This window comes from Leptonotus elevatus, chromosome 17 (assembly GCF_054856555.1).
Source record: "Leptonotus elevatus isolate MCC_2025b chromosome 17, RoL_Lele_1.0, whole genome shotgun sequence".
NCBI lineage: Eukaryota > Metazoa > Chordata > Actinopteri > Syngnathiformes > Syngnathidae > Leptonotus > Leptonotus elevatus.
The window spans coordinates 19225413-19250640 of record NC_141255.1 but is presented as its reverse complement, the minus strand read 5'-3'; the positions used below and the strand labels follow the sequence as shown (position 1 = coordinate 19250640).

General features: G+C 42.7%; 1 protein-coding gene across 1 annotated transcript in view; it reads left to right on the top strand.

Annotated features, from left to right (window-relative positions):
* snd1 (staphylococcal nuclease and tudor domain containing 1) overlaps positions 1-25228 on the top strand; it is a 153657-nt gene that overhangs the window by 11087 nt on the left and 117342 nt on the right. Inside the window, exons 3-6 of the mRNA XM_086059257.1 lie at positions 8034-8144; positions 10124-10196; positions 13622-13763; positions 24853-24962. Of these exons, the coding sequence (XP_085915383.1) occupies positions 8034-8144; positions 10124-10196; positions 13622-13763; positions 24853-24962 (436 nt within the window). The remainder of the gene's footprint in view (positions 1-8033; positions 8145-10123; positions 10197-13621; positions 13764-24852; positions 24963-25228) is intronic.

The window sequence follows — 25228 nt, the reverse complement described above, 5'->3', positions numbered from 1 at the left end:
CTTCCTTGCAAAATGCAACCAATTGAGAGAGAGGTTGGATGCCCATCCAACCTCTAGCATAAACTGCCCGCTTCAGGTCCCGCCACAATATTTTGAAATAATTTAAGTCAGGATTTTGACTGGGCACATCCAGAACATGAATCTTGTTGTTCTTCAGACATTCCTTGGTTGTATTGCTGGAATGCTTTGGATTATTGTCAAATTGCACGATCCATCTTCTACCAGGCTAAAAACTTCACAAAGAACGGCTTCAGGTTATGATCCATGATTTCACAATATTCCTCTGATTTCATGATTCCCTGGACTATGTGGAGTTGTCCAGTTCCTGAGGATGAAAAACCAGCCCAGAATTTAACATTCTCACCCCCATGCTTCACTGTAGGGAGAAGGTTATTTTGCTGGTATGCAGTGTTGACTTTTCACCAAACATGTGTAGCGATTATTTGGGTTGCCGTAATGGCTTATGAAAAATTTAGACTGTACTGAGAAGAGTTGTAATTTCCTCAGCAACCTCTGGGGGCACCACGTTGACCACGTTGAGTATTATCAAGTATTCATAATCTGAAGTTTCTACTTTAGTTAACCATGGAGTTCTTTGCTTTAAAAAGAGAATTACTAATCCACTCAGTAAACACAAATGATTCGGCAGAAATTGAATTTCTAGACAACAAATGTATTTAGTAAACACACATATATCAGTCACAGCCTAACCTACTAATGGAACGGAATAAAAAAAGATGTGAATCAAAGATAAAAAGAAAACCTGCAACCTAACGAACTATTATAAAAAGGGAATGAAAAAGGTAGATGGGGAATAGAGATAGAAGCGTTTTGACTTGTCAACCCTTTTATATTTGAAAAAAACATTGCACCAGTAGTATACGGTCAGATTGCAATGAAAGCGCACTCACGGACTTGTTCAGATGTACGGGAGAGAGAGGGACTCGACGAGCGTCGATCCTCAGTTGAAGAAAACTCAGTTGGAGACGATCTGGGCGGTCGGCGCACACGCAGTTGGAATGCTGCACTGGAGTCTCTGGATGATGGTGATGGCCGCACGACTGAGAGGTCGCTGCACGTCTCCGGTTGGTGGCGAGGTGCACGCGCGGCGTGGAGGCTGCGGCAGGTCCTTGGCTGGTTTTCACGCAGCATGTCATTCAGAAGAATCACAACACTTTAGGTATACATAATCCTTGAATTACAGTTGCCAACCATTTCACGGTTTATCTGGTCTAATTCCACATAGCGCTATTAGTGTTACGGGCTAGGGTCGTACCCTCAAGTGTTCCACCAAGTGTCTGTAGCCAAATAGACTGTAAACCATAGTTTGTTAACTTCTAGTCATTATTCGTCAGCAATCCTAGCGATTCGGTAGTCTCGGGTTCAACCATTCCTGGTTGATTTACTACAGTAGTCATACCAAACATCAGGATTGTCATCAGCATCATTTCCTAGCAGCCAACAAAGCATGCGAATTAACTTCGCTCGTTGTGGTGTTAACTAGGGGTACATCAAGTTAATCCTTTGTCCAATAGCGGTGACGCATGAATTCTGGCATCGGTGTAACGATGACGTCTGTTGGCGGGGTCGAGGAGGTCGACACAAAGTTTTGGCAAATCTCTCGATCGGTACCCAGCGGTAACTTTGAGTTTTTCGCGTACCGGACCCGAATGTCGAAACTCTGTAAACCCCATAATCCAGCCGGCAATGCGCACGTCTGTCACGACGCCGTTTCAAATGCGTGGGTTGTTGAAAAAGGTAACCGGATGATAGTTTGTATCAATAGTTACTTTTTGGCATCCAATGTAGTTCGAGAAATGCCTGATTGCGGTTTTTTTGCAGTCAGAGTATTTCGGGGCCGTTCAACATTTTACTGGCATACGCCACAACACGTTTATCCTGGTCGTACACTTGGTCTTGACCCGCGCTCACACAATAATCGGAGAATCCTGCTTCCAAGAAAAATTCCCTGTTGCTATCGGAGTACGCACGACAGAGGGGGCGGAGCTCAGCTTTTGTTTTAGCATGTCCATCGCGTTGTTTTGTTTGACACCCCAACCGAAGGGCGTGTCTTTCTTCAGCAGTTTAGTAAGAGGCCGTGCTATATCAGCAAAGTGTTCGATGAACTGGCGCGGATAGTTGCACATGCCCAGGAAGCTGCGGAGTTTCGAAACATCAGTGGGGGTTTTGATGTCAAGAAGGCCTTGAATACGGTTGGATTGTGGTTCCACCCCGTTCGGCCCAACCTTGATCCCCACGTAGTTGACCTTTGAGCGGCACCGCTGACATTTCAGGAGGGACAGTTTGGCGCCTGCGGAAGACAGCTGTCCAAGACCGTGGTTGATTTCCACCAAGTGATCATCCAAAGAGGAGCTCCACATCGTTATGTCGTCTACGCAACTGAGGTTGCCCCTGACGGCGACGTCGGGGCACGCCTTTTTGAGGAAGATGTTGAATTTGGCCGGCGGGTTAGCTTAGCTGAATAGACACCGGGTAAAGGTGTATTGTTTGTTACTGAAGGTGAGTGCAAACTTGTATTGATCCTTGGGGTCCACTTGAACAATGTTTTCATCGTTGATGGGACCAGCAGGGTTAACTGTGACAATTTGAGATGGCCTAGTAAGTCTTTGGCCGTCTGCGTGTTCAGTCAAGAACAAGTCAGGTGGAATGTGTCTCACTACGGGCATGCTTAGAGTAACGTTGTGGAAGTTAGAACGGATGGTTTGTCCAGACTTCCCGTTTGGAAGACTGGGAACACACGCAAGAGGTTCCGAGTTGGTGAGGGACCACAGTACATTGTTGATGGTGTCTACCTGGACGGCAAGGCGGACAAGCAAGTCTGCACCCACCAAAAGAGTGTGAGGCGCGTCAGGAACACCCAGGAAGTAGTGTGTCAGTGAGCGCTGAGTCCACTGAAGGTTTAAGGCACACGCCCACTGCAGAAATGGAAAGAGAGGGTTCAATGTTCAACGGAAACCGGCAAGATTTGGAGATGAAAGAAAGGTCTGGGTCATGATCCCGCAAGTCGTTAGCAAAAGCTGTAGAAATGGCTAATTGGTCAGCCCACAAGGCGAGGACAGCGTCAAAGACGGGTGTATCTTGCACCTGGACACGTCCGATGATGCAAGGGGCATACCCTGCGTCGGCCGGTGGCGGATCAAGGTCACATAAGAAGATGTCGCGGCTTAGCAGCCGGTTCTTCGAAAGAGACGTGAGTGGTCCTGCCTTGGAAAGTGTCGGGTCCCAGTTCCCTGTGGAGGCGCCTGCTTCCATGTGTGGTGACTGCGCCCGAGTCACAGTGCACTGCTGAGACCGGTGATGGCCCGGGAGTGTTGTCGGCAGAGCCTGTCGCACCTGGGCCCAGATTTGGTAGTCGATGTTGGGTTGGAAGCGAACCAGCAGGTCTTGACCCATAAGAAGGGGGACTGACTCAATGGGTCCCACATAGACTGGATGGATGAATTCCATGGGGCCAACCGACCATTGCAACAGTTGTGTGTTATTAGGTGAAAAGGCGCGAACGGTAAGTGGCCAACGCTGAAGGCAGAGCGGTCTGTAGCTAGCGACGCAACACGGAGTTGCTCAAACACCGTGGTCGACATCACCGTGACGTCTGCCGCAGGATCTACGAGGGCTTCGTAGGTCAGAGCTCGCTCCAGAGTGACGCTCAGTTAGAATTTACGAGCTATCCCCCTGGTGGTGAATTCACCTAAAAGCTGTTGGAACGGTTGCACGTCGTCAGTAGATCGCGATTGGCACACCTTGGTAGTCGTATTGGAGTCAACCTGAAGTACCAGTACCGTTGAGTCAGAATGCGGTTTATGAATTTAAGCTTCTGGCGGGCCCGCTCGTGACCCGTTTGGTGGGTCATGTCAGTGGGTGTCCGGCCGTCGGCTCGTCGCACAGACTGGTCTTTTGACAATTTCAGGAGTGCTTTGAGTATCCCGTCCGCGCATTCGGTTTCATCCTGTTTTGGATTGTAGCGCGAATTAGGCTTACCTTTAGCAGATCTGGAATGACGGCGGTAGTCTGTTTGCAATTCTCGGTCCGGTCGCTCGTCACGCGGGCTGTCAGTTTTGGAGCGCGGCCTCCGGTTACGCGGGCCGTGGGACTGGGTTGCCGTTCGGTTGCGACCGTTTTGGTTCGACCTTTTTAATCTGGATTGGGCTTCCTTTGGAGCATCAGAGAAGGCTCCCTCGAGCTCCGACGGGGAACCCACGTCCAGTTGATAGACGTCGCCGTCTGCTACCTTAGGGGTTGAAACTTTTAATTTTGCATAGCCCCTAGCTGCTACGTCGTGCAACTGCGAGCTGTTCAGTGTCTGAGGACACAAAGCCAATCCTAGGTAGTGATTGAGGTTTGGTTGGAGGTTCCGGACAAACAATGTTTTAAAACTCAGGTCCTCCTCCATGTTGGACTCGTTACGAGTCCCAAAATAGGCATCGCGAAGACGACTATAGAAAGCCTGAGGGGGGCTCCTTTATTCCCTGTTTGACGAACGTGGCGACTTCCATGCCCGTCAACTCAGGAGAGCCATCAAATTCACGTGCCATGGCCTGATGCAGAGCCAAGGGATCAGACAACACATCAGCAGGCTGCCGTTCCAGCAGTCTGTTGACTGCGCGGCTGGAAGTAATTTTTATACGTTTTTAAGTACAACTTATCTTCCACGGTTGCCATTGGCAACCTCTGGAGATAGTAGTCAATGTCTTTCAGGTACTCTGTGTTTTGAGACCCCCCTGGTTTCGGTTCGAACTTGGCAATATATCGAGCCAGCTTGTCCAAATCCTTCCAGGCCACGCCCATGTGTATCTCCAACGGGAGAGTCGACATGGGTCCACGTTGAAAACGTTCAACACCTGATGGTCCCAAACCTCGTGGGGGCGCGTCCAGTGGCGGTGCGAGGCTTAACGGGGCCGTGGTCACTGCCGCTGTCCTCCATCCGGTGTCGGGCTCAGGCGGCAGTTTCAGCTGTGGTGTTGTGGCTCTGGGATCAGGAGGTCTGCCTGCAGTTGGAGCTCCCAAAAGGGGTGCTCCTCTGGCAACATTATTTAACTGCGCGCACTGTAACTCATGTTTAATCTGAGCTAACTCTGCCTCATAGTCCTGCTGGCATTGTCGGAGGCGGGTAACCTTGGCTTCAGTCGATGCTAATTTTGTTCGCAGGTCGTACAAGCGGTCTACTTCAAAATTGCGTTCCTCTCTAAGAGTTTGTACTTGTACTCGAAGGCGCTTCACATCGTCGGATGACTGCGCTAGGAGCGAACTAACCCGCAAGTAATTTGCTTCGGCTTGTCAAAGTTGGTCTATTGTCGGTCGGTCAGATCAGTCACCTCTGACTTCAGCTTATGAATTTTGTCAGCAGCGGTTCTCAGCAGTCTTTCTGACTCTCGATTTGTGTCTTTGGCGTATGTGAGAGCTCGTGTTAACTCACCAATCTTTTGAGGAGTGTCATTGTCTGATGTAAATTCGTCTGCATTGCTGTCTGAGTTCTCGGCATGCACGGCGTCTGCGTCTTCTAACTGTGCTTTAACGCCAACTAGTCAGTTGGTTTAGGCGCTGCGGGGCGACTCGGGCGCACGGCTGGAGCAGAAATGGGTCGCTGGTGCATAACAGCCATCGTAGAACCGAGTCGGCGGGGCGCTGCGTGGTTCAGAGAGCGTAAGGTAGGTGGGTCGGCTTTCAACAGACACGCGCGTTTTGGGACGCGCAGTGTGGTTGCGAGTCGTGATGCGTGCTTAGAGGCGCCCGTTGTGGCTCAAGTCCGGGGCTCAAAGAAAGAAGCCCACGTGGTCGCTCTCAGCGTGTTCGGCGACCACGTCTCTCGTGATGGTCAGGAGGAGTTCGTGGGGAAAGAAGAGCGAAGAGGGAGAAGGGCGAATTAGAGGGAAGAAGAAGAAGAAGAGAAGAGAGGAGCGCAGAAGAGAGAGGGACGTTCCTTCGCGCACTGGCTTTTATTTCGGGCAGTAGTTGCGCCTCTTCCGTGCGCGTGAAGCAGACTTGGTCCACTGAGACCAAGCTTTTGGGATAGCATTTGATAATTTTTTATCAGAATTGACAACCCAGATGCTTTATTTATCATTCTGAACACATTTCAAACATTACCGCGATCATAAAGTTATTCGCTAAGCTTACTAATTAGCTAAACTTAGGTGGCTACAGAAATTACACACATCATTCATTTGAGATAGACATACAGGTTGTGTACAAAGATAAACAACAGAAGTCACTTGATGTCAGTCAAGTACATAGAGTCCGTTTTTGTCCCGAATTATATAGACTCTTGAGGATAACTGATAGTGACCGCTGGAGGGCACTGTTGTACCGTATAACTTCCAAGGGGCGTTGTTTTCCAAAACCACAAAGATGGTCTGGGGACTGATAAGCAGTCTTATCGCTAGTTTGCTTGCTAAACAGGCTTTTAGGTCTCGGTAGGCGGTAGGTATGTGTTTCCTGTGTGTTGTAAAAATGAAATACTGTCACTGCTGGAGGGAAATTCAAAGAGTTTTTCCTTCCTCTCTGGTTGGTTTGAGAAAAAACAGGGTGAATGAAAAAATTGACCTTGTGACCAAACAGTTCAATTTTGGACTCATCTGTCCACATAAGAGACTTCCAAAAAGCTTCAGTGTTGTCCAGGTACTCGCTGGCAAATTTGAGCTGGGCAGCTTTGATCTTTTTTTGTGAGCAGAGGCTTCTATCTAGCAAGCCTTCCATGAAAGCCTTGTCGATTGACTTTTCTTCTGATTGTTGAAGCATGCACATGTGTCCCAGATGCAGCAAAAGAGGTCTGCAAATTTCTTGATGTGATGTTCGAGTTGGCTTTTTTCCTAAATTATAAATTTTCTTGTGGTTCTTGCTGATATTTTAGAAGGTTTTTTCAGTTCTAGGCAGGATTGTAGTAATTTTCAGTTTTCTCTAGTTGCAGATGATCTGCTTCACAGTGGAATGATGAAGCACAATTTTTTTAGATGACTTTATAGTTTTCCCCAGACAGATGTGCTGTCACTACCCACTTCCTGAGGTCCCCTGAGATTTCTCTTCCTCTCAGCATGACTGGCCTGTATGGGTTCACCTGGGTAAGACTAAAGTGACATTGTTTTGTCTCTGTTTTAGTCAGTGATGCACAATTTCTTTGCTAAACCTCTCATTTCATTGGTCCATTTTAGTGGTTAGTTTAGCTACGAATTTGTCCTACCTGATCCTACTTAAAAACTTTTTTGAAACAATGCAGCTCATGGTTAATTTACTTTTGCATCTACATGAGTTTGAGCAAAAACTCTTTTTAATTTAGTTTTGACTACACAATTGATTAAAAAAACAATGCATTGAATTGATAAACCTACACCTGTTATTTCATATAAACTGTAATAGTTCAGATTAAACAACAAAATCATGTTGAAACAATTGGAAAGTCAAAATTGCGCAAGTGGTTCACAAACTTTTGAGCAGCACTATATATATATTTATCTATATATATATATATATATATATATATATATATATATATATATATTTAAAAAAATCAACTAACAATTGTGTCACATCCGCAGGTATGTTTACCTTAAACACTGGAGCACACTTGTAATAACTTTCGGAAATTGAGTGGTAATATTCATCGTCCATTCCGTTGCAAAGCCGTTTCATCATCCTCATTGTCTATAAACATATTTTTTAACAATATGTCACTGTCGACTGGTTACGCCGGTTCGAAGTCCTCCTGTGCAGTCCTCCTGTGCAGTCGTCATTCGCCATCAATTATTTCATAACTCCCGCAAATCTACGTCAGCCATGAATGTTCGAATAAAATTCCAAGACATGCAACAAGACCCACGTCATCCTCTCGTGTATATCCAGATGCATTTCATCGGCTAAGAGATCAAGAATAGGTCAAAACAAAACAACAAAATGACGTATATCCGCTCTCCCGGCTTTAAAGGTAGAAGAGCGCTACCGGCTTTAGTGGCAGAAACGCTGTTATGCGCTCACGCCCGGCCTGAATGGATTCACATGTTTGCACACGTTCTTTTCCACAGTAACATCGCAGAGGCTCTGGTCAGCAAAGGCCTGGCCACGGTCATCAGGTACCGACAGGACGACGACCAGCGCTCCTCGCACTACGACGAGCTACTGGCTGCGGAGGCGCGGTGAGCAACCGAGCGTAACATTCTGTCTCTAATTCTTCTTACAAACAATCTCAACATGTGTGACCTTGACAGCCAGGATGTTGAATGAAATTGACTTTAACCGCGAGGGTAATCCAAAAGTGTCTTTTATTTTAGTTGCACGTCACAACACATGTTTTTGTCGTTTCCCCAGGTAACGTTTGGTATATTTTGAAACACATACATACACATTTGTGCTAGAATGCTGGATTCCTTTATACAGCTGCTATGAATATAATCATATGGCGGTGCAGTGGAGAGATTTAGTGCAAGCTTTATTACTGTGCCATATATTAAAATCTGGCTATAGGTAAAGCAGATGCAGCTTCCTTTTATAGTCCTCTCTCTGCCTCTCTGTGTTTCTCTCTGTCTCTCTCTCTCTCTCTCTCTGTCTCTGTCTCTTTGCTTCCCTTCCTTTTCTCTCTCCTCTCACCTTGCTTTTCTGTCCTTCTTTGGCCTTCCCTTTTCCCCACTCCTGCTCTCACTTCATCTCTCCCCTCCCCCAGTGGGGGTCTTATTAGAGCTGATGAGAGGTTTCGGTCTTTAGGCTTGCTTGTATTTTTAGTGCCTTCAAGGAACCTCCCTTCCCTTCCTCGTGCGCTCCCTGCTAGCAAAACACACTCAAACATGGTATGTACCGCATAGGAGCAAAAGTGGTGGAGTGCTATCGTTCTCCTGACCTTGATGGTTTGCATATAGCACAGTCATTATTGTTCAAACCTGACAGTGAGACACAGCCTCTTGTGTTTTACAATTGTTAAACATATTTATTATTTTAAATGTACCTGTAGATGAACTCACCAAGCTAGGTGGTAAAAAATAATAATATATTTTTACATTTCCCGCCGGTTACATTGAAATGAATAGAATCGAGCACTGGCTTTCAATATAGCTACATTTTCCCATCTTTATGTCCTCTTTCTGTAGTAAGCCACCTCTTCCTTGACTGACACGCCATCTTGGTATGGCTTAAAAATAAGTGATACGGGTTTTGCAATGGATACGGGTTTTGCAATGGTCAAGTCATAGTTTGATTCAGAAGCAGATTGCGGCGGCTCTTATTTATGTAAATTTTACTCCATTGTAGTTAAATTGTTGAGCCCCTTTGACCTCTGTTGCTAACCAAAGCATTGGCGCCCACCGGGCACATCAACTAGTCTCTGTGGAGATTTGCAGCAAGTTGTAAACAATCGATATACAGTCTGCAGACATATTTACACTTGAGTAAACAAGCACCTTCATCCCCTAATTCTGAAAGTATTTTTAAACATTCCCTATGCACATGCTGTCAGCCACATGCTATAGTAACAGGTGATGTGCAACCTTTCTCATTTTATCCTGAAAAAACTATTTCTGCAAAAGGCGCAATAATATGTTAAAGGCACCAAGCTGAGTAACTGTTTCCACTTCTACACAGTAAATTGACTCTATTTAGAGTAGACTCCATTCTGGAGTAGGCTAATATTTACACTTGAAAGAGAGTAAAATAAAGAATTCAGAAAAAGAAAAAAAAAAGAAGTCACATCCAGGGTTGAGGAACGAACTCATGACATTCAGCTTGGGAAACTGCCACACTACCATCTGAGCAATGCCCCGCCTACTGTTTGCTTATCTCCAATATAAGACCAAAAACATGGTTTTTGGAGTTAAAAAAAGATTCCAGCTGACACGAGCGATATACTAACTCACAACAGGAGCTGCGTGGCTCAGGGAGTCGATCGGCTGTTCCTCAACCCTTGAGTGACTTTTTTTTCTTCAATTCTTTATTTTACTCTCTTCCAAGTGGAAATATTACTCTAAAACTGAGTCGATTTGGTCCCAATCTAAATGGAGTCAAATTTACTCTACAGAACTTACTATGTAGGGTGCTAAAACACATGAAAAAGTAGATGCTTAAAAACAAAAACAAAACTCTTTCATGTGGACATTCTGGATTCCTGTTGTTGCTGCTTTGATTGCAGGGCCATCAAGAACGGGAAGGGGCTGCACAGCAAGAAAGAGGTTCCCATTCACAGAGTCGCAGATATCTCTGGGGTAGGTCTTTTGTCAACAACTTTGCAGGGATTGTGTCCGAAAACAACCAAGAAAAGACAGGTTTGACTATTAGGAAGTCATGAGTGTCTCATTAAGTGCTGCAGCTGTTGACATTTGCCAGTCCCGCTGATAGGGTAGCATTGGCAGAGGGCGAGCCAGAACACAGTGTGCAATGAAGGATGTAGACAATTAATGCTAGCTCTTTAAAATAAATGGATGCTCCTCAATTGCTATTAAAAAGGGACATGGTTATATTTTCATTTCTAATATTGTCGCTGTGGGGCACAAACCTAACCCCCAATATGACCAATATCTTACTTTTACAAAAAAGGACGCATTATTAACCAATTGAAAGTATAGATCATCTCTTGAGCACTCAACTGTCTGTCTGCACTGGGCTGTGCAGCATTATGTTGCCTCGAGATTGAAAGTGTAGAGAATATAGATTTGAGTTTAAAATTGATACCTGCATTGAGACGCCAATGTTACTTCGAGCTTTCTGTATACCATTAACAGACTACAGAGCGTCCTGGTCTAAACTTTACCCACCGTATGTACGCACCTACTACCTATGTTGCGACTTCACTTATATGGATGGGTTATTTTGGTGCAGCTCTTTCCAACTTTCAAACAACTGACCATCCACTCTACACCTTAGGTATAGACAGTCTTTATTTTACCTTTAATGCAGCAAGTAAAAGTAAAATCTGTCATACATCTCCCAATCATAACGTATGCCACATCTCCATCTATGAAAAACTCCCACACAACCACCACAAGCCTCTTTATTAAAATTCACACTTACTGGAGTGGCCATTATGGCTGGACATGTGTCGCAGAGGCAACCCTTATACATTTTAATTAACCACTTTAATAGTCCAGGCCACCAAAGACTCTAAATTGAACATTGGGAACAGCCTCGTTGTCTCTGTCACTTGAGTACTCTTGTACTCGTGGCCACTCGAGAGACATTTGGGCAAATTAATTAGGCTCTCGGCTTTTTGTATACGTTTGGTTACTTTAGTTGCATTTTTGCCAAATGCATTCAGTTGTAGTCCATTGCAAATGATATGACGAGGGAACGCAAGGCCGACGGTGCGAGAACGGTGACGCCTCATCGGCGATCAACACAACTTAAGTCGATATGCCGTGATTAATTGTGGCCGGTGGTGTAGCCGCTGCTCAATAATTAATTAGCTTTAATAATGGAAGATCAAAACAATATACAGTTGTACTATGTCTTATTTTGTGGGTTGGATAAGAATTGTGGCTTGTTGGTGAATCAAGGTACCACAGTAAGCCACGTAACGCCTTGATGAATGTTAACGAGTAGCTTAAAGGATCTTAATGAAGTTTGTCACTTTTTTACTCGCGACTGCTACCTCTGGCCCAAAAAGCGTAACTGCAGCATCTGTCAGGCTCGTTCATGGTGCGTGTGCAAGTACGTGCACGATCTTAAAGCGACAGCCACAGTTTATAAACATAGACATGACTTTAAATGAGGTAAGAAAAACTCTGCCCCTCCCCTCCCCTCCCCAAAGAAACTGTGGCTTGTGCAGGGTCCGCACACAACTACTATAAAGGGAAGATAAAAGCTGATAGGTGCAGTCAGATTAAAACAGTCAGGGCTCTTCGTACTCATCTGGGCATTGGCGGAGCATGCATGATGTAGAAGAAGCTTTAACATTACATTTTTAAACGGCACAATGCACCTTTAATAAAAGGACAAAAATAGCAACCAAGCCCCTTTCCCTTCTTTCCATCTCTACACGCCCACACATGCACAAATAAATACGCTCCCTATACGTCAGCTTAGAGCTTATATCCATAGAGTGGGCGGCATCCGCAAATAGAGCAGGCATGCTTTGTGCACGCCGAACGTGTGACACTCAGCCGAGTGGATAAAGCACTTGACTCACCTCGTACCTTCTAAAGGTTGCGTAATGATCCCATATCATGTGCCGAGCTAGGCTGCGTCCCCGCCCACGTGCCGCAGTGATTGTGTCGGCGTGAACAAGAGTGCTTGCATCGCTCTACTCCCACTCGTGCGGCTACCTTGCACTGCAATGGGTGCAGTTCAGGCGGTGGACTCTTGTGCCTCCTTCGCCGCGCTCCCACCGAGCACTGCGGGAATGCGCCACCCTGACCTGGCTTGTGTTTCTCGGCGGGAAAGCGCAATACCGCTGCAGTAGCTATAGCATAACATCATAACATGGCAATAAGCGGAGGTCAGTGGATGGAATTCATTACAGGAAGAAAAACACAAGAAATCAGTTAATTGGTGGACAATCCAACAGTGTGTCAGTGTCTACCATTTAGTTATCAGACCGCTGTGTTTCGGAAGCCAGTGCTACCCTTCACAAATTTCTATTAGCCAATCAGTTGACTGCAGTGTGACCACCACCTATCGATGAGCAGCTGTGATGTAATTTTCAGTTCACAACAAGTGGCAAAATGGTCGCCCTCTCAGATGGAAATAACGGGTGGACTGCTTAACTCATATTCCACAAACACAATATTAATCAGAATGACATGTTTGCACTAGTGGGGGCATATAGTATATATAATTGTAAATTTGTAAAGAAAATTTTTGGGCTGACTTTTTCTTTAAGTAAGTTAGCTCTTCTCCGTTTGCTGTCATGTGGTCAGTGTAAACAGTGGGGGGAAAAACAGATCTGACCCAGCCCTCGGTACATTTCTTCTTCTGTAGAACAGATAAGATATTTGCAAGCTCGAATTTACATCCACTCAACATGAGATTTTTATTTATTTTTTGCTTCTTTGTTTGGACTCATCATCTTTACCTCGGAGCCTTTGCTCCCACTCCCTTGGCTACTCTACAAAATCCGCACGCGCACGCACACAGAGAGAAAGAAAGAAAAACAGAGTCCACCGGGCCATGACTCACTGGTCTGTTGTGCCTACATGCTTATTGCCTGCAGTAGGCACATATTAAATTATTTGTTAGCGTTCCCTATTCCCTCTCGCCTGCCCTACATGAATACACATGACTTCCCCCCACCCTCCTATCTGCGTGTAATTTTGACCCGAGCATTGCAAAAAAAAAAAAAAAGTCGTGAGTCACTGTTGCAGACTGAGATAGAGGCAGGATTGAGAATTACTTTGGATTGCATGAGCTTCCAGACGTGTCACTAAGAAGTTGACTTCATTAGGCCTGACTAAGATTTAAAGATGTCTGGGGAGGGGGCAAAAAAAAGCCTGCACATCCCCCGCCATTGCCAATGTCGCCTGTCTTGTCTATTTCGGTTGCTTTTGATAAAAATGTTGCAAAACTCGCATTCATTACTTCTGCCAACAGACTTTGTTTTGCGAAAATGTCTTAAAATTAAATATGGGTTACACCTTTAGTCACCTGTGGAATGATTCTTTCTGTCAATCCTCGTCATGTTTTTCTCATTCGCCAGGAGACGCAGAAAGCCAAGCAGTTCTTGCCCTTCCTGCAGCGGGCCGGACGCTCTGAGGCGGTGGTCGAGTATGTGTTCAGCGGCTCCCGCCTCAAGCTGTACATGCCCAAAGAGACCTGCCTCATCACTTTCCTCCTCGCAGGTGTGTATGCACAAGACTTTGATTTCAGCCCATGTGCGTTGAGCAGCGTCTTCTGTTCTTGTTGATTTTGTTGTTGTTGTTGGGGGGGCTTGATTCAGCCTCCAAAGTGCTTTCATTATAGCTACTTTTTAGTAGGCACGAGTAGACTCTCAAAAAGATCTCAAGCACACGTCTGAAGACACACGAGGGTCTCCCAGTTAGTTCAGAAGTGACCATTTTCAAATGATTTTGTCTTAGTGATTGAAAATTGGCTTTGTCATTCCTCCACCAATTATTTGAAAATGTTTGCCTCCAAAGCACTTTCATCATCGCTTACTTTATTTTGGTAGGCATGTCTATCTATTAAGAATCAACCCACAACAAGCGAACAAGAAAGCCTGCCCAAAAAATCAAAGGAAATCTGCCATTTTGGATTGAAGCGGGCATTTTAGGGTGATTTTAGCCATTTCCGACCCACTAGAGATTTGGTTTTACCCCGGGATTACACCAGCTGCATGTGCGCTGTGGATCGATTGCGGACCAGCTGAGTCGTGCCAGAGCCCACCGCACGGATAGACCTATTTTCTATTTTTGCCGGACGACGCATCCGTCGGCATCCGTCAAATAGCAAACGAGCACAAAACACATCGTGCGGGACAGGAAGACCGACACAGTTTCAAAATATTAAATTCCGGTTACTTTTCAGAATAAAATACTCGCCAGATCCTATTTCGCAATCATGTCAGCAAAACGTCATAATGTTTAACGCTTAATTCACTGCAGCGAACATGGACGAGGAGAGATTTTTAATGGAGGTGGATTATATATGACACGGCACATCCTTTTTATTTGGACAACCTAAAATTTGATGCTGCAAGGAACATCATAGTAGAAGCTGTGGGAGTGGACGGTGAGTTAAATCGAAGGAAGTCCACCTCTCTTTCTGCTTCTCTGTTGAGCACAGACTTTTGTGTGTTTGTCGTTGTTTTTAATACTACATTATCGCGCGAGACACGCCGGGAAGTTGTCAGCGACGGAGCTGTTGGACCGCAGCTGTGTGCAGTGTTTGTCGTTGTTTTTAATACTACATTATCGCGCGAGACACGCCGGGAAGTTGTCTGCGACGGAGCTGTTGGACCGCAGCTGTGTGCAGCCAGTGAGTTTTGTCCATTGAATTGGCGTGTCCGGAGCATGCAGTCAAGACTTAGCAGAGCGGAGACGCAACGTACCCTCATGCGGGCATCACGGGGCTATTGTAACCAAATTTGAACCACGTATACTGAAGCTAAATTGGGCAGCTTTGGGGTTTTCATCTTTGCATGCAGGCAGGACATGGCAGTGGCATTTGATTACTTCTCCGAAAACACAACACTGCAATAGCGTAACTCCACCAATTAGCCACCATGTGGCCATGCTTTTATTTTGAAATTCTGACTTTGAACAGTATGTCACACCCATTTTGCCCTAACATAAAAACCTAAAAAAATTAATAAATTGTATGACACGAAGAACACTAAAACTCAAAGCTTTTAAAAAATGTGCATCCAGGGACACATTAAAAATGTATCCAATTAAAGTCACTGTACCGTGGATGTACAAGCTCCATCTTTTGACCTTTCACAGCCATTGGTGCACAGCACACTACTGTGCTCAGCGTGTGCATAGGAAGTTGAAGGCAGGCTGCTCAAAGGGTAAAATGCAGACAGCAGATAACTGGTCCATTTGCGTTGATACTTTGCTATAAAAGTCATATCCTTCGGCAGCCCTGCCTCCTTTCCGCTGTTTTAATAGCGCTTTTGCTTTCCGTTGTCGATGATGATGCTTTATTGGTTTTTTTTTCTTCAGTCAAATTACATCTTGATGAAACCGCACATATTTCCAAACAAACATCACCATTCGGCCTAATTGCGCATGACTGTGTCGTGGATGTATTAATTACTTTTGTCATTTGCTACTGATTGTCTTTGCGAGTCGCTGATAGTTTTTTAATTACATTTTTTGCACTGCCTGCTACAAGATGAAATGGCAAGACCCTCGCCAATAAGAAATCTGCATGCGAGGATCATTTGATCATCTTCTCCTAATAAGACTGCTTAGAACACGCACGCACGCGCACACACACACACACACACACACACACACACACACACACACACACACACACACACACACACACACACACACACACACACACACACACACACTTTGCATTTTATATCGAAGCAAAGGCTAGCGCAGATTAGCCCAGAGTGCCACAAATGGACCTGGTTTCTCTTCTGTTTATTTCTTTTTCCATTCCAATTAGTGTCTTGACACCGCTGCGCTGTCCATGTGCACCACCCTCTTCGACATCACTTTGAAGTTTCTGTGTAATATCGACATATTCACAGTAGTGGAGGGTACAGGTGAAGGGTACTTTAAAAGGTATGTTGAACAGCAGTATGTCAAAAAGGATAAGACAGCCATCAGTTGTGATGCCAGGATTTACTGCATCAGCAGGACATCATTGCACAGCGTGGCATTTGTCTTTTGTTTTTGTATGCAATAAGAAATGCTTGTTTGGTTTTATTTCTGTGTTAAGACGTATTTGACTGCTTAATGATGTTAATTGGTCATAGGCCTCTTGAAATTGCTATTAAAAAAAATATATATATTTTTTTTGCACCACCTTTTGAAAATCCAGCCCACAAAGATATTTTCACTTAGCAACATGACATTTGGTCAACGTGTCTATGATGAGTAGAAAAAAATGCAAAAAAAATGTCTGAAGAACCGAGGCTGAAAAGTCACAGGGAGTCAGTCTGCCATTTTGGTTTGAAGCAGTCAAACCATGAAAAGTACGGGCAGCATTTTTCAGTTGTCTTTCAACAACTGCCTCCTCCGAGAGACCACTTATATTTTGAAATCCTCTTTCCCCATTGAAATGAATTGAAATGACCTTCTGAAAATTTGTAATGTGTACACTACAATATATATATATATTTTTAAACCAATTCTTCAGTGGCGTGCCGCACGATATACGTCACCACACTTCATTTTCATGATGCGAGCAAGAGGGGTCAAACTCAGCGGGCCAATCATGCTAGACTAACAGTCTACTAGCGATGTCTACTGCGTCTACTAGTTCTGTCCAAGAATGATGTCCCTGGTGCCTAATTCACTGCTATATACGTTGAACAACATACTAATGTTCAATTGAAGAGATTGTTTGAGTGTAGGCTGAAAAAGATGGAAAAAAGAGCCGACATGATCCAGAGGTAAAGTGTTTTTTTCTTCCCCTCAAAACATCGTCCAACACAACTGACACTGACATTCTACAGTTTCAACAAGCTATCCTTTACCATACTTTGAACAAATTAGAGTGTTCAAAGCAGGCCCGCGACCGGCCTCGCATAACGCAGCTAGGAATGATGGAATAGGACCCCGGTTCTATTTTGTGGGTTTTCCCTCACGGCCGGGGGCATTCGTATTGCGCCGCGAGAGGTGAAATTCTTGGACCATCATATACCCTGTCTGTCATATCTGCTTGTCTTGCATCTTTGACAGTTGTTGGGGAAAATTTTGTATTGATTTTTATTTTTATTTTTTATCTGTGTAGCGATCGCAATTGTACTCGGAAATTCTTGGGCACAACCAACCACACTCGCCATTCCTCAATTATTTTAACTATTTTATCCTTCCTGCTTATAAGGCTGTTTCCTTAATTCAGAAAAGGCCCTAACAGATACATTTTCATACATGTCACAGCATGCCACGATTTATATGAAAGGCAAAAAAATTATAATAATCAGGCGGTAAGCAAACAGGTCGGAACAACAGTGGCAAAGCCATTTTAGCATTTTTCCTCGTCATTCATTTTTGTCGTCCGACAGTTGGGGTAGGGCCAAATGCGGCCAAACTAAATAAAGAAAATGGCTTACCTCTTGGGTACCGTGGTGGCCAGCAAGGGATTGTCATCTTTAGGAGCATGCATGGACTTGGAGAAACACGCTGCTGAAGTCACGTGGCCTTGCGGTCTAAAAATAGCATTCGTGTGGTACCACATTACAGAAATAGTACTTTATAATAGTTGACAAAATTTTGAGTAATGACATTTAAATACGACATTAACCGTTTTTGCCACATTTTATGCTTCAATTCAATCGACATTTTGCTTTTCCTCCTACATCCACGACGAGTGTCTGGAGGAAGCCTAATTATGGAAAGTTAAAGATTTGTTAAGGCCTTTATCATCGCGCCTCCACTGCTTTGTGTGTTTTCCCTTCGCTGAGCTGATTGTGTCCTGTCAGCTGCATCACAAATAATAAATCTTAAAAAAATAAAAAATAAATAAATCTGTAACGTTAATTGTGCATCAGCGAATTATTAATGAATACACACAGTCAAGTGTCTGCTTATTGAGGCTAATCAATATGTGCTCTGTGTTTATTGTTATTGTTCGGTAGAAGTGGTTGAAGGTATTAAATAGCCACTCCAAATGTCCTCCCAGACCACATCTGATGATTGATGTGTCGCATAGTAGATTGACATGTACGCTTAGGGCGGCTGCTAGTGTGTGTACGTGTGTGTCGCTTGTGATCAGTGTAGTTCTTGTTTCTCTGGGGGGTCACATAAGATGAATCAGCTGTAGTCTGAGCCAGATGTTGTTCTCTGTGACAGGTGGGAGTTATGTAACCAAGGCGACCGGTGCTCTGTATGGAGGAGCTTACATTACAAGCCTTTGGGGGGGCGGACGAATCGTGATTATTAGAGGGGGATAAAAAGTCTCGATTCGGTCACCCCATCTTATCTCTGGGTCTCGGCCTCCCAAGTTGTACTAGCATGGGTCTTCTGTGCAAAATGCAGTATTTTCTATTATGCTACTAACAAAAAAAGCCAGGCAGTAAAGTTGGCGCACTCTATCAAGGCACCGTATCACCACCAGTCCAGTGCTTTTTGTGGCTGCCTGCCGTGGCCCCCCGGTCCTCTTAATTACATAACCAGTGGCGCATAGTGGGCCTGGCAAGCATTTGCTTCACTTTCTCAAAAGAGTTTGAAACAGATGAACGGACTAATGGCAATATTGATCTGATTATTTTAGATCGATTGATTGGTTTTATTAAAAATATAAACAAACACATTACAAGTATAAAATATAAGTTGAAGTGAAAAAAAGAGAAACAAGAATAGAAAGAAAGAAAAAAATCATCAGTAATTTTGCAGTTTACATGTTTAAAAGGGAGTAAGAATAAGTTGAAAACTTGTCTAGTCCTACCCTTTAGGTTTTAACTTGTTTTACTAGATACAATAATAATAGGTTAATATATTTCAATGAAAGATAATGTATAAACCTGTTCGTGTACACTGCACTTTGACATGTACGTTACATTTGCCAGTAGCATAAGTACATGTAATTCATAGGCATACACCATAATAATTTATCCTCTTACTCACATATACAATTTTCATTACACTCATACTGATACATTGAAAGAAATTACACAATTTCTGCTGTTTTGCCAGCTCAAGTCTGATTTAAATAATTTTCTTAAACTTTGCTTTTAAACTTTTTTTTTTAACTCAGCAAGTGACTTGCATATTTTCAGGTCAGTACCAACATTATTCCACAAATTAACACCTTACAGAAATACACCTTTGCTGAATATTTGTAATAATTTTCTCTTTTTTTTTTTTAAATAGCTTCTGAGTACTGTGGCAGAGTAGATTGTTGTAAACTTTATACATTATTTGTGCTATTTTAAACTCAACTAAGTCGTACAATTTCATTGTATTTAATAAATAGTGAATGTGTTGGTTCTGCATATTTTGATCGATTTAACAATTCTTATGGCTCTTTTTTTCAGTTTGAAAACAGGATCGGTATTTGTTTTATATGCGTTTCCCCAGATTTCCACACAATAAGTCAGATATGGTAATAATTAGGGATGCACCGAAAAAAAAATTTTGGGGGCCGAAACTGAAAACCAAAAATGAGAAATGCTTGGCCAAAAATCTAACCTAACGCGGGGTGAGTAACTGAGCATTTTTTGGCGGTGCAATTGCACTTTATAGTCAATATACAGTACTTTGCATCGGCGGGCACAAATCCGTGCGGTGTGGATGACGCATTTGTAGGCTATTTGGAGTGGGACATGGTGCGGCGCACTTAAAATTGGCACATTCACATATTCACCTACGTTTAAAAATAAATAAATTTCCTCGCATCAGCCAATTGTCTTTGGGAACGGACTGCAAAGTCATACACGGTTTCCTGTACAGATCTGTAGTCACCCGGAGATAGTGCTAAGTGTTTACTTGTTTGAAACTGTTGATAGCAATAATGCTAACATTAGCGAAAGTATTTAGCACGACCACCAGAATGCAAGTGAAAAAGTGGAAGCGCTCGAGTGGCTCTCATCAAAGGAAAGCGCTGCAGGAGAAAGAGTGGCTCACCTGTAGTGTAGTTCTCGGCAGCGCTCTCTTTTTTGACATAGTTTACCAAACCAATGCACAATGAAGCTGCCGTTACTCACAAACGCCAGCAAAGGCGGACACTCAACTCCCGTGTTTGGTGTTTAATTCAAACATACGCTTGCAGCGGTTTTATTATAATTTTTTTTAATATGTTGTTGCTTGCGTCATCCTCTTTCAGCCATATTCTTTCGTCTTGAATTTTTTTTCTGCCGAATGCCGGAAATTCATATTTTTGCCATTTTCAGCCGAAACATTTTGGTGGACGAATATTCGGTGCATCAATTAGTAATAATAATGAACTTATTCAGGACATCCTTTGTTTTAGAGAGTATCTCTATCATTTTTGACATTTTCTTTTTGACTTTTCTATGTGTGACTTCCAACATAATTTATCGTCAAGAACGACTCCATGAAATTTATTTTCATACTCTTTTTATTTCAATTGAGTTCACTATAATTTTGACTTGATGTGTGATTTGTCTAGTACCAAAAACTATAAACTTGGTTTTGTTTAAGTTTAATCATATATTTTTTTTTTTAAGTCAAACCAGTTTTCTTAATATGTTCAATTCATTCTTCACAGTAGTCAGAAGCTGCTTCAGGTTTTCTCCTGAACAGTAGAGAGTTGTGTCATCAGCAAATAAGACACTTTGAATATATATTTTTTTAGACACAACAGATATCATTTAACCCAATTCCACAAAAGTTGGGACACTATACAAATTGTGAATAAATACTGAATGCAATTATGTGGAAGTGCCAAATTTAAATATTTTGTTCAGAATAGAACATAGATGACAGGTCAAAGGTTTAAACTGAGAAAATGTATCATTTTGAGAGACAAATATGTTTATTGTAAATTTCATGGTGCCAACAAATCTAAAAAAAAGTTGGGACAGGTACCAACAAGAGGCTAAGTCAATTGCACAAAAAAAACAGCTGGAAGACCAGTTACCACTAATGAAGTCCATTGGCAACTTGATTGGAGAATAAAAATAACTTGTGGCAATAAAAGTGGCAGTGTCTCTCAGAAGCGAAGATGGGTAGAGAATCACCAATTCCTCCAGTGTTGCGCAGAAAGAGAGAAATATCAGAAAGGTGTTTACCAGCGAAAAATTGCAAAAAGGTTGAAGTAATCATCATCTACACTGCATAACATCATCCAAAGATAATTTTAATATTTTATTCAGAATAGAACATAGACAACAGGTCAAAAGTTTAAACTGAGAAAAGGTATCATTTTAAGGGAAAACTATGTTGATTTTAAATTCCATGGTGTCAACAAATCTAAAAAAAAGTTGGGACAAGGCCATTTTCACCACTGTGAGGTATCCCCTCTTTTTACAACAGTCTACATACGTCTGGGTATCGAGGAGACACGTTTCTCAAGTTTAGAAATAGGAATGCTGTCCCATTCTTGTCTAACACGCTTGGGCTTTCTTTGTTGCACCTTCCCCTTTATGATGCGCCAAATGTGCTCTATAAGTGAAAGAAGTGGACTGCAGGCTGGCCATTTCAATACCCGGATCCTTTTCCTACGCAGCCATGATATTGTAATTGCTGCTGCATGTGGTCTGGCATTATCATGTTGAGAAATGCAAGATCTTCTTTGAAAGTGATGATGCCTGGATGGGAGCATATGTTGTTCTCGAATCTGAATATACCTTTCTGCATTGGCGATGCCTTGCCAGATGTGGAAGCTGCCCATGCCACATGCACTCATGCAACCCTATACGATGACTGATGCAGGCTTATAAACTGAGTGCTGATAACAACTTGGGTTGTCCTTGTCCTCTTTAGTTAGTATAATATAGCGCCCCAGTTTTCCACAAAGAACTTCGAATCGTGATTCCTCTGACCACAAAACAGGTTTCCACTTTGCCACACTCCATTTTAAATAACCCTTGGCCCAGAGAAACGCCTGCACTTCTTGGTCTGCTTGAGAAATGGCTTCTTCTTTGTACTGTAGAGTTTCATCTGGCAACGGTGGCTGGCACGGTGGATTGTGTTCACCCACAATGTTTTCTGGAAGTATTGCTGAGCCCTTTCTGTGATTTCCTTTACAGTAAGCATTCCTGTTTGCGGTGCAGTGCCGTTTAAGGGCCCGAAGATCATGGGCATCCAGTATTATCTTTCGGCCTTGACCCTTACACACAGATTGTTCCAGATTCTCTGAATCTTTGGATAATGTTATGCAGTGTAGATGATTACTTCAACCTTTTTGCAATTTTTCGCTGGTAAACACCTTTCTGATATTTCTCCACTATCTTTCTGCGCAACACTGGTGGAATTGGTGATTCTCTACCCATCTTCGCTTCTTAGAGACACTGCCACTCCGATGAGCTCTTTTTATACTCCAATCAAATTGCCAATGGACATCATTAGTGGTAACTGGTCTTCCAGCTGTTTTTTTGTGTGCAATTGACTTAGCCTCTTGTTGCTACCTGTCCCAACTTTTTCTAGACTTTTTCTCAGTTTAAACTTTTGACCTGTTCTGTTTTTTTCTGAACAAAATATTGAAATTTGGCACTTGCACATAATTGCATTCAGTTTATTATTCACAATTTGTATAGTGTCCCAACTTTTTGGGAATTGAGTTTGTACGATATAAATTGTTTCGTGCCTAGCACACACCCTTAGGGAACTCCATGAGTGATCTTGTCTTAATCTTGAGTGCTAGGTTTGAGTGTTTTGATTGTGTATTGTTTAACTGCAAGTACTGATATCTATTGTCCAAATAACTTTTCATCCATTTATATGCTAAACCTCTTATGCCATATATCTCTATAATTTATCCCAATAGTATTTTTTTTAATTATCTATGTTAGTAGATATTGCTTCTATGAGTTACATGACTACCATTGATGTGGTCCGTTTTTCTCTAAACCTATATTGATTTTCACTTAAAAGCTTTTGTTTCTTAATAAAATTATCCAGTCTATATGAAAATAATTTTTCTAGAATTTTTGAGAATTGTGGCAGCAATGATATTGGTCTATAATTAGTGAATGTGTCTTTCTCCATTTTTATGAATAGGAATAACTTTTGCTATTTTCATTTTTGATTTAACTATACCGGCTTTAAACGACAGATTACATATATATGTGAAAGGTTGCACAACATATTCTATAATACTTTTTACTAATGTCATATCAATGTTGAAGCAGTCAGTAGATTTTTTTATGTTTTAACAACATTTAATACTTCTGTATCATTAACAGCATTAAGCCACATAGTGGATTAATTATTTGTATTGTGTTTATCTATTTGATGTTTGTTTCTTGGTTTAGGGATTTATTTTGGCAAATTTCTGCCAACACTGCCAATTTTTTCAATAACAATATTTTTGATCTTATAGAAAATATTCTGGATAATCTTTTTTTATTTATTTAGCTATTTTTAATTACATGATTTAGTATTTTCCATATTTCTTGTGTGTTGCTTTTATTCTGCTCTAATAATGCATGGTAATGATCTTTCTTACATGTTCGTATAATATTCAATAGTTTATTTTTGTAGGTCTTGTACTTTATTTCAACTTCCATAGTTCTCAATTTAATAAATCTTTTGTATAAGATGTTTTTCTTTTTACATTTATTCTCTATCCCCTTCGTCATCCATGCCTTATTTAGACCTTTATACTTTCTTGTAACTTTTATTAATGGACAATGTTTATTGTATAAAGAGATGATGGTAGACTGAAATGCACTGTATGCAATATTGGGATCATCGTTTGAAAAGACCTTCAGACCAGTTATGTTTTTCTAAATCCAACTTAAAGGCAGCCATGGAGCATTGTGTTCTTAGTCTTGTTTCTCATGTGTAAGTTATTGTTGGTTTTATTTTTTTTAATCAAAATAGTCTTGGAAAATCGCAAAAACCAGAAGATGATCACAGTTTCGGCCTTTCGTGACGGCATCTTGAAAGCCTACCTTTCACAACTGGGGCCCCAACTGCTGCCCCAGCCGATCGTCGCGGAGTCCCGCAATGACACCAGCGTGCAAACAGGCAGCGTTTTGTGAAGTTGAAAATACACAAGGCCAATGACGAGCCTCAAATTTAAGGATTGGAAATAATTTGGGAGAAGACACTACTCAGACCCTGTTGTCGATCAATAACGTGACTCATTTTGACACTCATCCAAAGGCACACAAGCCACTTCCCACTGTGTCCTTGTACACGGCGCTCCAGCGTTGGCAGAACCTTTCTATTAAGCGACTGTCGTTTTGTCAAGTCTAATGTGGCAAGAACACAAAAGTCACTGAAGTCGAACCGGGATCGTCATGCCGCATATTCGGTTACGACGCAAAGTGCTTGTTAGTGTTTACGATGATTAATTCAAGAATCATGAGACTAAGGGACACGATCTTGCATCATGATTATTTCATAGTTTGTAGGTGCACACTTCCTCTCGGCTGTATACATTGTAGTCCATGACCAATCCCTTAAGGTCATCTTTCCCTAACCTTTAAAACCATATAACCTCATACTCATTCCGACAGACCCCGCCAAAAATAGTCCAAAGTCGGCTTAGAGCGAAGGCGGCTGCATTTAATGTCATGAGAGATGTTAAATCGAAAGCCCTGATGTGTCCCAAAACTTGAATTCCGCAGTGAGCGTTCTGAGTCCAGTGACGGTTTTGTTGTGTGTGTCCCAGGTATCGAGTGTCCACGTAGTTCCAGGAACACTCCCGGGGGCATGCAGGCGGCGGAGCCTTTCAGCGACGAAGCCATGCTGTTCACCAAAGAGCTGGTGATGCAAAGAGAGGTAAGCCACACCCATCCCCCGCCTTCTGATGGTGCGAAAACCCACTATTTTCTCTGAGAGTGCATTTTTGTGCAATGATGTGTGACCAATGTCTATTTTACTTTTATTACTGCGGAGAGGCCCCACTTAGACGAAAAACAAAATAAAGAAATAAAAAGAAGCCTTCTGCTCTTGTTTTGTTGTGCACGCCACCATGTCAAAAATCCAATTTAGCAGAATGGCGTATTTCAAAAATGACTGAGGTTTAACTCACTTTATAATCATGG